Here is a 13031-nt window from a genome sequence, read left to right on the forward strand (position 1 = left end):
CACAACTAGTACTGTAAACCTGGGTAGCTAAGTGGGATAGATAAGTCTCAATAGTAGTTACGCTTCTTGGTGGCAAACTTGCAAGTTTGTGACTTTGGGTTGATGAAGAGCGTTTGAATGCGTCATCGGTCTCTGTAAGGCTAAAAGACTAGAAGGAAGGTGAACTTGTCAGCAACAGTTCAGGAGATTTTACATTGACGTCAGATGTGTGTAACGTAACAAAAACACCTCTTACATGACGTGGAAGCTGTTGAAAACTTTGAAATGGAAGCCTGAGATTTTTGCTGTGACAACATTCCTACACTTGTCTGCTTTTGATCTCTGATTCAATATTTAGTGTTAGAATATGGCGGCCCCAAGCCACCTGGAATAGGGACAGGCTATAAGACGAGGCGTAGTGGCCACATATTGCAACTTCCAGCTGCATTTTCCGTTCCATATGCAATAATATAATAGAAAAGGAGCAGCTGTACAATGGTGAATCTTTTTTTCTTAGTGTCACAAACCTCCCTGAAATCACTCTTTGTGTACTTTTTGATCAATTTGATCAGTTCTGACCAATAAAAGAAAGAAAGTCTGGAAGAGCTGTATCATTAAACTGGAAGCATAAGGAAGCCCGTTTCGGCATACACACCCAGCGAGCAACTTTCAAAGGACTGAACAGGACACCATTTTGAACACAGTGTCTGGTTCTCCTTAATACATCAATGGGCAGCCCTCCTGATCTACTAGTGATAAGGGTATGAGTTAGAATTTAAGGGTTGATTATCTTATGTACCAGTGTGTGAACTGGTTGTGTGGCCACACCCAGGACCCTTTTTCCATCTATCTTATATTGTAATGTCTCTTTTCGCTATTTCATTTGAAAATCCACAAAATCTAGAAAATAACAGAAGAAACACATCTTACAATGACACACGCAGCAACAAGCACCATGTGATTTGCATACACGAGTAGACATCACAGGACTCATTTTTTTCAACATGGACCTCACTGAGTGGACTATTACTGCTGCACTATTACACTGTCCCACAGGAGCAATTGTTTGGAAAATTAAAATTTGGGATCTTTTGAGGTGACTGAAGGCCCTTGCAGTAATAGGAGCAATGAAATCTGCTACAGACACACCCAGCCTCAGGTGCTGGAATGGCTGCAATGATTTACGCGAGAGAGTGTTGAGCCTGTATTGTTATGCTTCAAAAATACCAAATTATTTAACACAAAAGCAACAATGTCTGACTGCAGATAAGGTGAAGTCTTGTTTACAGCGCCTGCGGATATAAAGAAGCAAAAGCCTGGTTCTGCTTTATTCCCCCACAAACTTAATGTCTCTGTGGTTGTAAATTTGAGAGAAATGACTAGCAGCGGCAACCGCAGTACATACAGAAGACAGATGCAGGATGGAGGAGGATGGCAGCTACAAACAGCTGCTAACTGATGTCACGTCTGCATGTCAGAGAGGTCAGAGTGTGGATTTGTGTTACACTGCGGATTTGCTCATAAGTACAATAGACACAGGGTGTGTATAAATGTGATATGGGCTAAAAGTGAGAGTCTTTACATTTGAGAGGGCTTATTGTGCACAAGTTAAGTGTATCTGGTTTAATGTAAAGGATTAGGGCTTCTGTTGTTAAAGGGCGGTTTAAACCATTATGTTGCTGCGGCTGTTTGAGTGTGTGTGTGTGTGTGTGTGTGTGTGCTGCTTTTTTTTTTACTCTGTTCTACTTTGCACTGAGTATAATGAGTGCTCAGACCTCAGGGGTAGAAAGGCTTTAAAAAACAAACAGAGCAGAAATCAGCTGTCAAGCCAGCGCCTGGGCTCTATATGTGTGTGTGTGTGTGTGTGTGTGTGTGTGTGTGTGTGATTTGTAATGATGCGTAGACAATATTTTTAACGCTTGTGTTATTTTACAGGCATTAATGTATGGCCCGCCTCTCCCTCTTGTTCCTGCTTTCTCTGCAGCCATACACTTATTCACGTATTTGTAATTATTTCTATGTAAGTGCCACTTTGGCTGTTCGGAGTTTGGCTCTCTCTCAGGGAGTTGCAGCCATTATTTTTAGGTGACTGTCAGACGGTTCTTTGTGTGCTCCGTTAACAACTTCAAACGATTTGTGTGTGTTCAAAAAGGGCAAAGAGTTTGTTCAGCGGCTACTGTAGCTATTTATTTTCCTGACCTGAGGGCAACTTTCACAGCTGAAAACATAAAACTTAAATTCGTCGCACTTTGTGTTACACAGCATTTTGAAAAGTCAACCTGCTCATGTATTTGAAGGCTTTTTGGGGGCAGTGAACAGAGAGGAGAGACAGGAAAAGGCCAAACAAAGGCATGTGACAACACAGTGTGAAATGGGATTTAAACCCATGTGATTGTGGGTACATGGACTGTGAACTAATGGGCTGAAGGCACCATGACAGAGTTTAGTGTTTTTCAGAGCAGCAGCATACGGCTTTTGTTCAGTGTAAATCCAATTTTACTGTTTTTTGGGTTTTTGTTGTAATAGATCTCCCCTTTTGGGCTTTTTCCTTTAATCCCAACCCCTGACATTACCAAGAGAGCAGACATTTGCAGTGTCAATGCCGTGTCTGAATGACTCAACCATGGATAGGGATTTGAACCATTAACCCTGTCAGCGCTCTGACCTATACAGAGCTCTGATGAATAATAAATGAAAACAAAGGATATTTTCTGAGAATGCATCTGCCATGAACCCCATTCAAAACAAAATATAAATCAGTGTCTATTGGCAAGATATGAACTTCGATTAATTCATGCAAAACTGACTAAAGAGATATTCAAGGTTGTCCTCCCACAGTAACAGTGGGAGGAATTTCAATACAGGATCCATTTGAATGCTGGAGCTAAATGCACTGATTAAAGATAAGAACAGCTTGCTTTTAGTTTTACAGCAAGCAGCAACTTCACTGAGGCTTCGAGTCTGAAGTCTGCTGAATAAATGAGGCGTATCTCAGTGACACTTTCAGATAGCTGTATCTAAGTCTGCATCTGAAACAGGTGATATAATAGACTGTTTTGATGCCTTCACACAGATGTAATTGTCTTCTTTCCATATTAAATACAAGTATACTTTACAGTATGTACTAGGGTGCCCGAATACAAATACGTTATTCAGCAAAGCACAAACAGTGGATTTTTTACGAATATTTGTTTAATACAGATATTTTAAAAATCATTTGCTTTTGGGAAGGAAAAAAAAAACTCATGTCAAATACCAGCGCGCAGGTTGGTTACATCTCTGTCTCAGTGTCTCTCCTCTGCTCCGCTGTTATGTTTACCAGCAGGTCTCAGCGAGGGGAGTCACATCCACCTGCTACATGACGCACATTTCCTAATTTGGACATCACTCCTGGAGTTGGGGGTGTTCCCCAGAGATAAAGCTGAGCTACTGACACACATTACTGACAAGTGCTCCCAAGAGACTCTCCATAACCTGTTGTTCCCCTTCTCCTTTCCACAAAGTTAGGTTGTAAAGAATAGGCAATAAATGAAAAGTGCAAAGCAATAATCGCCTTTGAAGTTCTTCCCTTCTCATTACACGCTGTGCTGTCTCTGTGTTATGGGTGTATAAATAGGTAGAGGTCTGTCTGTAATGAGGTGATGAATAAAGTTTTAGTTCAGCAGTCAGCGCAGTCGTCTATGATCTGGGATACTCCAGTTCGAGACCCAGTGTGAGGACCTCCTTTGTAAGGTAGTTTATTCATGAACACTTATTGTAACACTTTAATTTTAATAAAAACAAAAACAGGATTTTTAAGCCTCTTTCCACTTTTATTCAAATACAAATACAAATAATTTTGTTGCTTCAACAAGTACAAATATTGGGCCCTCCGAATATCCCTAGTATGTACTACACACTAATTGTCACAGTGTGCTGTTTTTGCAGCAGCAAGTAAACAAATGTACTTTGTAACACGTTTTTGTGCCAGGAAATGATACAATACTATGTGTGCATATGGACTCCAATCAAAGTGCAATATGGACCAACATCTGCAGATTGTTGTAATTTTCACCACCTATAAGCAGCTCTTCTGATTGCTTACTTCCTGTAGGGAAATAGGTTACATCAACACTTGTGAACACAGTGTGAACACACTATATATTCAAAACCTCTAAATCAGGACACAGCTTGTCTGCCCAGTAATACCCATTTGCATAGCTGATATGTTCCTGAGAAGGACATTAAGCAGCTTCCCTTAAAATTTACTCAGGAAACCACAGGAGTGTATTTTTTTAAACCAGTTCCCCTTAAAATTCAAAGCATCTCTGATCTCTCTGACACTACAAGTGAACTTTTTTCTTATATTATTTTTAAACCACAGACTTTAAACCACTGCAGTATCTCCAAATATTTGTTTGCTTTGCACAGTGACATTCTTGCTTTCTTCCTTAACGGAAAATGTCAGGTCTCTGCCTTGTGACCCATCCTCCTGCCCTGCACTGCAGCTTTTAAAAACATTTCTGGAGCTGTTTTCAGCTCCAGCTGTGGGCTTCTATTGTACGCTACTTTGCAGACTATTTCCGTCTGGATTTCCAGGAAGCGAGCTTGGGATGCTCTGACATTCAAGTAGCTTTGAGTGTGCTATTAGTCAGGCTACCTGCCGCAGAGAGATAGCACTGAACTCCTGCAACCCTTTGAAACGTCGGGGACTGTATACCCACAAAGCATCTTAGAGCCGGAGCACTGATCGGAGGCCAGCCTCTCTCTCATGGCGTATTAGTGTTAAGGCATCCGTTGGACCTCGCTGATGATTCCAGATCAGTGTGTTTATTCTTAGAGGCTTTATGCACATCTACCCCCAAGCCTCTCCTCCCTCTTTGAAGTGTGGACACACAAAGGGGAAAATGTTGGCATGAAGCCCACAGGAGCCGTGAAAGCTTGCAAAAGCGTCTCCGAGTTGTTATTTACTAAATGCTTTGTTTTCCCATGTTGCTAAAGATGCCAAAATAACCTTCCATTTGTAGGGTTTTGAGTTTGGAGGATATTAATGTTTTATTGTTTCCATGCACACTAAAGCAGAGTAGCAAGGAGAAAGGGCGATGCATTAGTTATGACTTCCTGGCTTAATCGAAGGTTACGGACAAGATTACTTTTACTTGTTTCTCATCATGACGCAAAAGTGATTCACATTTCCTCCAATCTTTTATACTCCACTGACATCGGACTTATACTACTGGATGTGAAGGTTTTCCATCCACAATGACACATGAAGATGTGATATTTTATCTGACAAAATGATTGACACCTCAGAGTCCCTTAAAGGCATTTTAAGGATAGCAAGTGACTTATGTCCTTCATAAAATAACACTGTAACATGCTAGATCCTCTCTGTTTGATGAGCTTCAGTAGTAGTAGTACAGTTTGTATCGGTCCTTTCTATAGAACTAAACCTTATTTATGAAATGTTAACATTTTTGGATAAATATCTTCAGATTAGATATCAATTGGCTCTGAAGTAGCCTAGTCATGGTATGAAATTTATCATATTTAATCATTTCTTCCATTAATAAATCATTATTTCATTATTTTCTGTGAAATACAGGGATATATGAGCGATGTCAGACCATTTCTTTAAAATGTTATCTGAGGGCCACATTTCCATGATCATTCATATATATTTTTTAAAGGTGGAAGAAGCAGTTTGGACACTTCTGTTAAATGGGCTGAATACATTTATGTAGCTGATACTGTTGTCTGGCTTTTTGTTGGAAATGACAGTTCTGGGTGAAAGTCAATTGGATAGATGTTTTTCATCAGCAGAGGAAGATGATGCAAAAAAACCCAGTAAAGGTTAAATTTCAAAATGATTTTCCCATACATATCTGTTGTTCATTGAAATTGTCCTTTAAAGTCAAAACCGTCATACATTTTCTAACACTTATTAACTTTTTAGCAGCTTTTTCTTATTGAGCATCATGTACTTTTTAACACAGCAGGAGACATTATAATTGGACATACCCATTGCTGTCAGAGTTTTGGTGCGGTTTTCACGCTGTAATATCAGTCCTCAGTTGGCTACTTAGTGACAAAAAGAGTAAAATTCTACCTTAACTTGAGTTGCATAAATGTTGGGAAATGTTGGTTATGACTTTTGTGTTTTCAGCAGAACTATAATTGGTGTGTCAGGAAGTGGATTAGTGACTGACCAGTGGGAAGAGTTTGGTGGTATTAATTGCTTAAATGACCATCCTAGCTTGACTTGTTGCTTTTCTATTTCAAGTCTCCAAATGGCTTCGTATGTGGATGGATGTGTCGATGCTGGCCTGCAGTCACAAAGGACAGCCAAATGGAGATATTTCACTTTACATGTTTATTTATGTGTGTGTGCCAGGTTTACTGTCAGAATTTAATGGCTGCCTGGGGCAAAAATACCTCTGAAGGCTGATAAAAATCACAGTGAAGTTAAAAACCATTAGGACAAACCAGCACTGACACTTCAGAGTACCATTTTTTCATATCAGCCTGTTACATGTTTGTTGAGTTGTCAAATATTCTTGTTTGAATGCCACAGTTGTCCCCCATGGGCCACAGTAAGAGGATTCCTGGGAGCCTGTGACTCAGAGGGAGAATTTTCAGTGTGCCTGGCAGAAGGAAATGTAGCATTTAAAAAAAAAAAAAAAAATCTATCAGAAAACAGTCGAGCACACAGTCTGCAGAGGGCCAACATGCCTACTGGACACAAAACAGTGTATCAACAAAATAATAAAACAATCTTGGTGCAGATGGACTGGTTGCAGACAGAGAGGAGAAAAACAGCTCCATCTTCTCCTGCCGCCAAGCAATTGTAATAAAGCGAGGCGTAAATGGTTTGTCATCCTTTTAAAATAAAACAAGCCTTAGGGGTACAAATTCATTGTTTATCTGCCAATACAAATTAAATTCAAGAGCTAAGGAACAAAAAAAAAAACAAAGTGTCAAAAGTCTTGCATAATTTAAATCTCACTTTATTAAAATTTGTATGTAATCCAACTTCCTGAATAGGATTTGTTATGCCAGTGCGTGTCTCTCCGTCTCTCTCTATCTCTCGCTCTGTGTGTGTGTGTGTGTGTGTGTGTGTGTGTGTGGGCGGGTACAGTACATTCCAAAAACAACAGGTGTTGTTTATAAGGCACCTGTGTGTCATCTGTCACATGCTGAAGTTATATCCCAAAGCTTACTCATGGGCTAAAATGATAAATGCTTATGTACAAAAAGTATTATGTACCCCTCCCTCTCTCTCTCTCTCTCTCTCTCTCTCTCTCACTCTCTCTCTCTCTCTCTCTCTCTCTCTCTTTCTATGTGTGTGTGTGTGCGCGTGCGCTTTTGTACATCTATCTTTTGTTGATCTATTTGTACGTATTAAAGAAATGATATAAGAACATGTTATTTACTGAGCTTTAGAAGTGCTAATAGATATTTTTTCTTCAACTTTGAACAGAGCCAGGCTAGCTGTTTCCATCTGCTTTCAGTCTTTATGCTAAATTAAACTAAAATAATCACCTGCTGGCTGTAGCTACACATCTATCCCACAGATATGAGAGTGGCAGCATCTCATCTTACTCTCAGCAAGAAAATGAATAAGAGTATTTCCCAAAATGCCTGTTACTTTAATGTAACCATCAGTTTTAAGTTAAAAGGGTGAGGGCTGGTTGAGTTAGGGGTCAGGGAAGGCATTATGTCAATAATGGTCCTCACAAGTGTATTTTTGTATCCATAGAGAATTAGTGTGAATATGTGCATTTGTGAGTATGTGTATGTTGTATGAGATTGAGTCCTATTCTAGCAGATTATCCGGGGTCTTTTCATAGATCCCTGTCTCATTTCAATGACAATAGGAGATCAGCATCAATTAGTCCTGCGTCTGCATCGTGATCCAGAGGGCTGATAATAAAGCTGGCTTTTAGCCCCAGAAGACGAGTTGACATTTAATTACCTATATATATATATATACATATATATATGCTATTTTTTCAGTACAATTGGAATATTTCCTGATGGTTTTCTGTGGGTTTTTCTTCTCTTGTTCCCTTCATAATGCCACTCCTCCATCTGGCTCTTCATTTATTACGAAGGGCTCTAGATTTTAGTGTGTGTGTGTGTGTGTGTGTGTGTGTGTGTGTGTGTGTGTTAGAGGTCAGTGGGGAGTGAGCTCCTCATAATCCGGTAATCAAACCAGCTGCCACTGGACCCAACCCCCATCTCTCCATACATCTCGCTTTCTCTTTTCTCTCTATCTCTCTCTCCTTCTGTTGCTTTCTTTTATTCAGCTTTTCAATCAGATTTTTTTCGTTCTTCCTGTCTACATCTTGCTCTTTATCTTATTCTGACATTTTTATCTTTTCTATTATGCCTTTTCACTTCCTTCCTTCCTCTTATCCTTCCTCTCCTCCTCCCTCTTTTTCTTTGGGCAACACTGTAAGCCAACAGCAAACAGTTAACAAATTGTAAATGAAAGATATCAATTCATTCTTTAAATGTACTTTGGTTAAACTCATTTAATTTCAGTCACAACATCCACTATTTAATTAATTCAATAACTCTCTTATTTTTACTCCAGTATTTCCAAAGAAAAAGAAAGCTTATATCAATAATCAATCAGTTACGATTATAGTGCTTTTTTTCCATCTTTTTTTATTCATCCCTGATTAAAAGCCCTCGCTCTCTTCTTCATTTCTTTTCTGTTGTTCTCCTCCATCACGTCCTTTGGTTTCTCCAGTTTTTAATAAACCTCCTTCACCCTCCATCGCCTCTCTGTTCCTCCTTGTGTCAACATCCTCCCTCTGTCTCCACCACCCTTCACCTTCTATCCATTGCTGCTATGCTCCTATCTTTCTCTCCTGTCTTTTTCTTTTTTCCTCTTGTTCATCCTTTCTCCTGCTGTGCTCTTTTTGCATCAAGACCCCAGCATTTAATGTATTTTATAGTCTGTCTCCTTTTCCCTGTCTGTCTCATCGTCCGCCCGGTTTCACCTCCACAATGCCTGAGAAAATTGCCTCCTCATGTCAGTGCGGTCATGTGCATTAGTATTCGTGTGTAGCTTAGTAGCCAGCTTGTTGCACCAAATAGCTTTACAATATACAATACAGCCCAACGCTGGACTATGTCTTTTTCCAGCGTAGATGAAACGTGTCTTGTGTCTGTTGTTGAAGCAGTTATTGTTCTGTTTGTGAGGGTTGTGACCTGCTGTGATTCATATGAACTCATTTTGCAGCAGCGGGTTTCAGAGAGAAGGAGCGCTGTGTTGAATTTGTAACCAACGCTGAATGTGTGGAGACAGGGGGGGAGATGAGAATGTTGTTTTCTACACAAGATCACTCCATCTTCATCTCTCTCTTTCTGTCTTGTTCAATCTCATGTACAAAGCTTGAAACCACACCTCTGTGTGTGTGTGTGAGAGAGAGAGAGAGAGAGAGAGTGTAGCCATACTCATCAGGCAGCTCTTAGCTTACTTTCATGGCTCAAATATTTTGTAAAATGATCAAAATGTCAAAACACATGATCAAACCACCTCATCACCTGAAATGAGAACATGTGTGTGTTTTGCTGCTTGTTCCTTCTGTCGAATGTTTGAGCTTCATTGTGCAGAATGATGCATGCATGTCATTGAAAATCAGATTTTAAGGGGTGGGCCTGTGAGCACAATTTGTGACATCACAACCAGTCCAGGAGCCAATAGTGGTTCAGTATGAAACTAGAAGGTCTTTAATGAGGTACTTGTACTTTTTTTTTTTTTAGGAAAAAAGATATTAGCATATTAGCAAGACACATAGCATTTTTATATATCTTACAACATGGCTGGAGGGGTGTTTTAGCTGCCTAAAACTAACCACACAAGTAACGCAGGCCGGTCACTAATATTTACATCCTTTACATTGCTTGTACACCCGAACATCCACCTCGACCTGCTCCCTGTGAAAGTAATCTAGGAGGTAATTTTGTTTCCTGCTAAAACTTATTTAGCAAAGCAAATTCGTAATATATCAAAATACTTTGTAGGAAACTCGGGTTGGCTGTGACATAAATAATTTGACAGTTATAGCAGTCATCCACCTCAAGTAGCAATATAACAACTTGGATGTCATTTTAAGCTGCTTGCCAACAGTTACATTTATGTACTGAGCTCAAATCATGTCATGTGTATAGGCAGATAACGCATCTTGTATGGTTCTGCTTGAACAACAGAATCTTCAACAGAAAATTAAACTAACAGCAGATAAAATCTTACAGATTTTTACAGACATTGTTTAAACATCGAACTACTGACAGTTTCGATCAAATGCTTCTCTTCCTATTTCACTCAATTCAAATAAAACAATGTCACATACACAATGTTATAGTACATTACTTTTGACAGTTATATCTACACGTTTGATTGAAACCAGGCTGTGTGTGCGAGTGTGTCTGCTGCTGTTCTGTGGAGGTTAATAGCCTGCAGTCTGAGTTTGTTCACTTCAGAAACATAATCATTTCTTTTAGACTTAAAGGCTGCCTTTACAAATCTCATGGTCTTTGTCGAACACAAAGCAGTTTCAACAATAATCCTGGATTCAGTAGCTAGATTTCTTTTATATTAGTTAAAAGCTGTGTGTAGATGTGAATGTGTACAACATGTGAGATTTCATTCATCTATCTCTGTCTCTTTACCTTCTTCTTCCTGCTCTTTGCTGTTTATCCCTCCTGTGCCTGAACCTTATCCCTGGCGCCTCCTCCCCTTATCTATCTCTTTCTATTTACTCCTTCACCTGTTCTCACCTATATGTCACTCTCTGTCCTCCTCCAACCTTCTTCATCTCTCTTACATCCTGCTCCTTCACCTCACCTTCAATCTCTCCTCTCTGTTAATCTCTCTAAACTTTTTTTCCTCTGTTCTCTCCTTCTCCTCTTCAGACGGCGTCCACAGCATCTCAGCTCAGTGCGTCCTCCGTGTCCTCATCATCACCGAGGACATGCTGGGCAGCAGTGTCACCGTCCGCCTGCAGAACATGTCCCAGGAGCACTTCCTGTCACCACTGCTTGGTCACTTCTTGGAGGGCGTGTCGGCGGTGCTCTCGGTGCCTGTCGAGGACGTTTTCATCTTCAACATCCAGCCGGACACAGCGCCGGGAGGAATTCTGAATGTGAGCTTCTCGGCCGCCTTGCCGGGCGGACACTTCTTCCCCTCTGAGGCCCTGGAGGAACAGCTGTACCTAAACAGGCCGAGGCTGACGTCACTGACGCAGATGGAGGTTGGTTCACTTGCACAAATATGAATACAAACATGAGAATCACAAGTTTTAAGTGCTGACTGTGTGTATTGATTTGGTGTATGCATCTAGTTTTGAGAATAAATATATATATAAAGTATAAATATGTGAAAAATCTTAATTTTGATGATTCAAAATGTCAGCCTACTACATGGTTTACAAACATGACTGATTCAAACTCTTAAACTGCATCATAAAATGTATTTAATTTAAGAATTTGTTGTTATCTAGTGTTAGTTAGAGTTTTAAAGTACCTGTTCATTGTTTTGGGAGCGACAGCAAGTTCCAATCTTGTGATTTTATTGTTGGTGCTTTACATTTAAGTCATAGACTTCTTCTTCAATGTGTATGGATACCAATATGTATTAAATTTTCAGATTTTTTTTTGTGAATGTGGTTCGTACACACAGACATGAACAAAATTAGGATATTTTTCAAATGAAAATTCAGTGAAAAAAGTCATGTACCCGCACAGTCATGCATACATATGCAGGAGCAGGAAATCAGGGTCACATGTAATAGTACGTGTGAAGCAAGAATAATAATAAGAAAAACATTATGCAAACACACGTATCTCAAGACAGTCACCTGAGCATATTGCACGTGAGCTAATAATACAATGATACAATACAGATGCTTTGGCAGCACAGCCATATGGCTTTATGCAACAATACACAGATATGACCGTATTATGACTATATATTGTCATGCATGAAATCACCCACACCTGGACACAATATGCACATTAGTTACATACACGCTTACATGCCTTCAGAACATCTCTAAACATGCATGAGAGAAGGAGATGTTTTTCAAAAAAAGAGAACAAGTGAAAACCAAAGGAGGAAAGATTTATGAGGGGATGAAAGAGAGCACAGCGGTGTCAAGAGATACATACTTTAAAGTTGAATATATTCCACCTTCTCCCAACAGAAACACATGCAATCTGAAACTACACCCTCTATTATCAAGGAAGACACAATCTTGCCAACACGTCTGATCCAGTGACCTTAACAGCAAACTGAAACAATAAATAGCCTTGTCTGGAAAATAAATGGTTTTACAAAGCAAAACCATGGCAAAAAAAACATGACTGCAGGAAGAAGTGTTTTTTCAAGAATGACTCACTATCAGCAAATATTATGAATTACAACAAAAAACTAACAAGGTGGTCATAGCAAGGTTCTCCATAGCAAGACAAGCACTAATTCCAAACAAACAAGCAGAACTCACGGCACACCATTTATGTAATTTAAGTGCTGGAACATTATTTGAAATTGTCGAACAACTGGTTTTGTAAAGGACAATGTTCCTTTAAAATAAATTGGTTAGCTAGCGAACGTTAGCTAACGTTAGCAATCAGTCATACCAGTTAATTTAACAAAAGAACAAACGCAATACCAATAATGATAGTTACATCAGAGAATGATGGAATAAAATAATAAAAAATGAAAAAAAAAGATTAATTTTGGTGACAAACTTCTTCAGACAAACATTTCTGAATACATTTTAACTACTGACATGCATTTCTTATTTGTTACACATTTAAGAGACTCAAAATAACATTCAATTTCAATTAGAAACAACTTAAAATATGGGGTTGAATGAAGAAATTTAGCTTTACAGATATGAAATCTCCCTAATGAAAATAAAAAAAGTTAACAATAGTGCATAGACTGTTATCTTTGCATTCATTGCTAACGTTAGCTAACAAATGAAAACCTCAAGGAAGTGCGTCATCATTACTCTGCAGAGCACATCTAGCACCCTGAGCAGATCGGGTACATC

At 39.3% G+C, this 13031-nt stretch overlaps 1 protein-coding gene across 2 annotated transcripts in view; it reads left to right on the forward strand.

The window, feature by feature from the left end:
• The window catches only part of celsr3 (cadherin, EGF LAG seven-pass G-type receptor 3), a 109595-nt gene that overhangs the window by 15473 nt on the left and 81091 nt on the right, over window positions 1-13031 (forward strand). For both annotated transcript variants that reach the window (XM_044350391.1, XM_044350393.1), the window contains exon 2: window positions 10888-11225. In XM_044350391.1, the coding sequence (XP_044206326.1) occupies window positions 10888-11225 (338 nt within the window). The remainder of the gene's footprint in view (window positions 1-10887; window positions 11226-13031) is intronic.

This window comes from Thunnus albacares, chromosome 5 (assembly GCF_914725855.1).
Source record: "Thunnus albacares chromosome 5, fThuAlb1.1, whole genome shotgun sequence".
NCBI classification, from domain to species: domain Eukaryota; kingdom Metazoa; phylum Chordata; class Actinopteri; order Scombriformes; family Scombridae; genus Thunnus; species Thunnus albacares.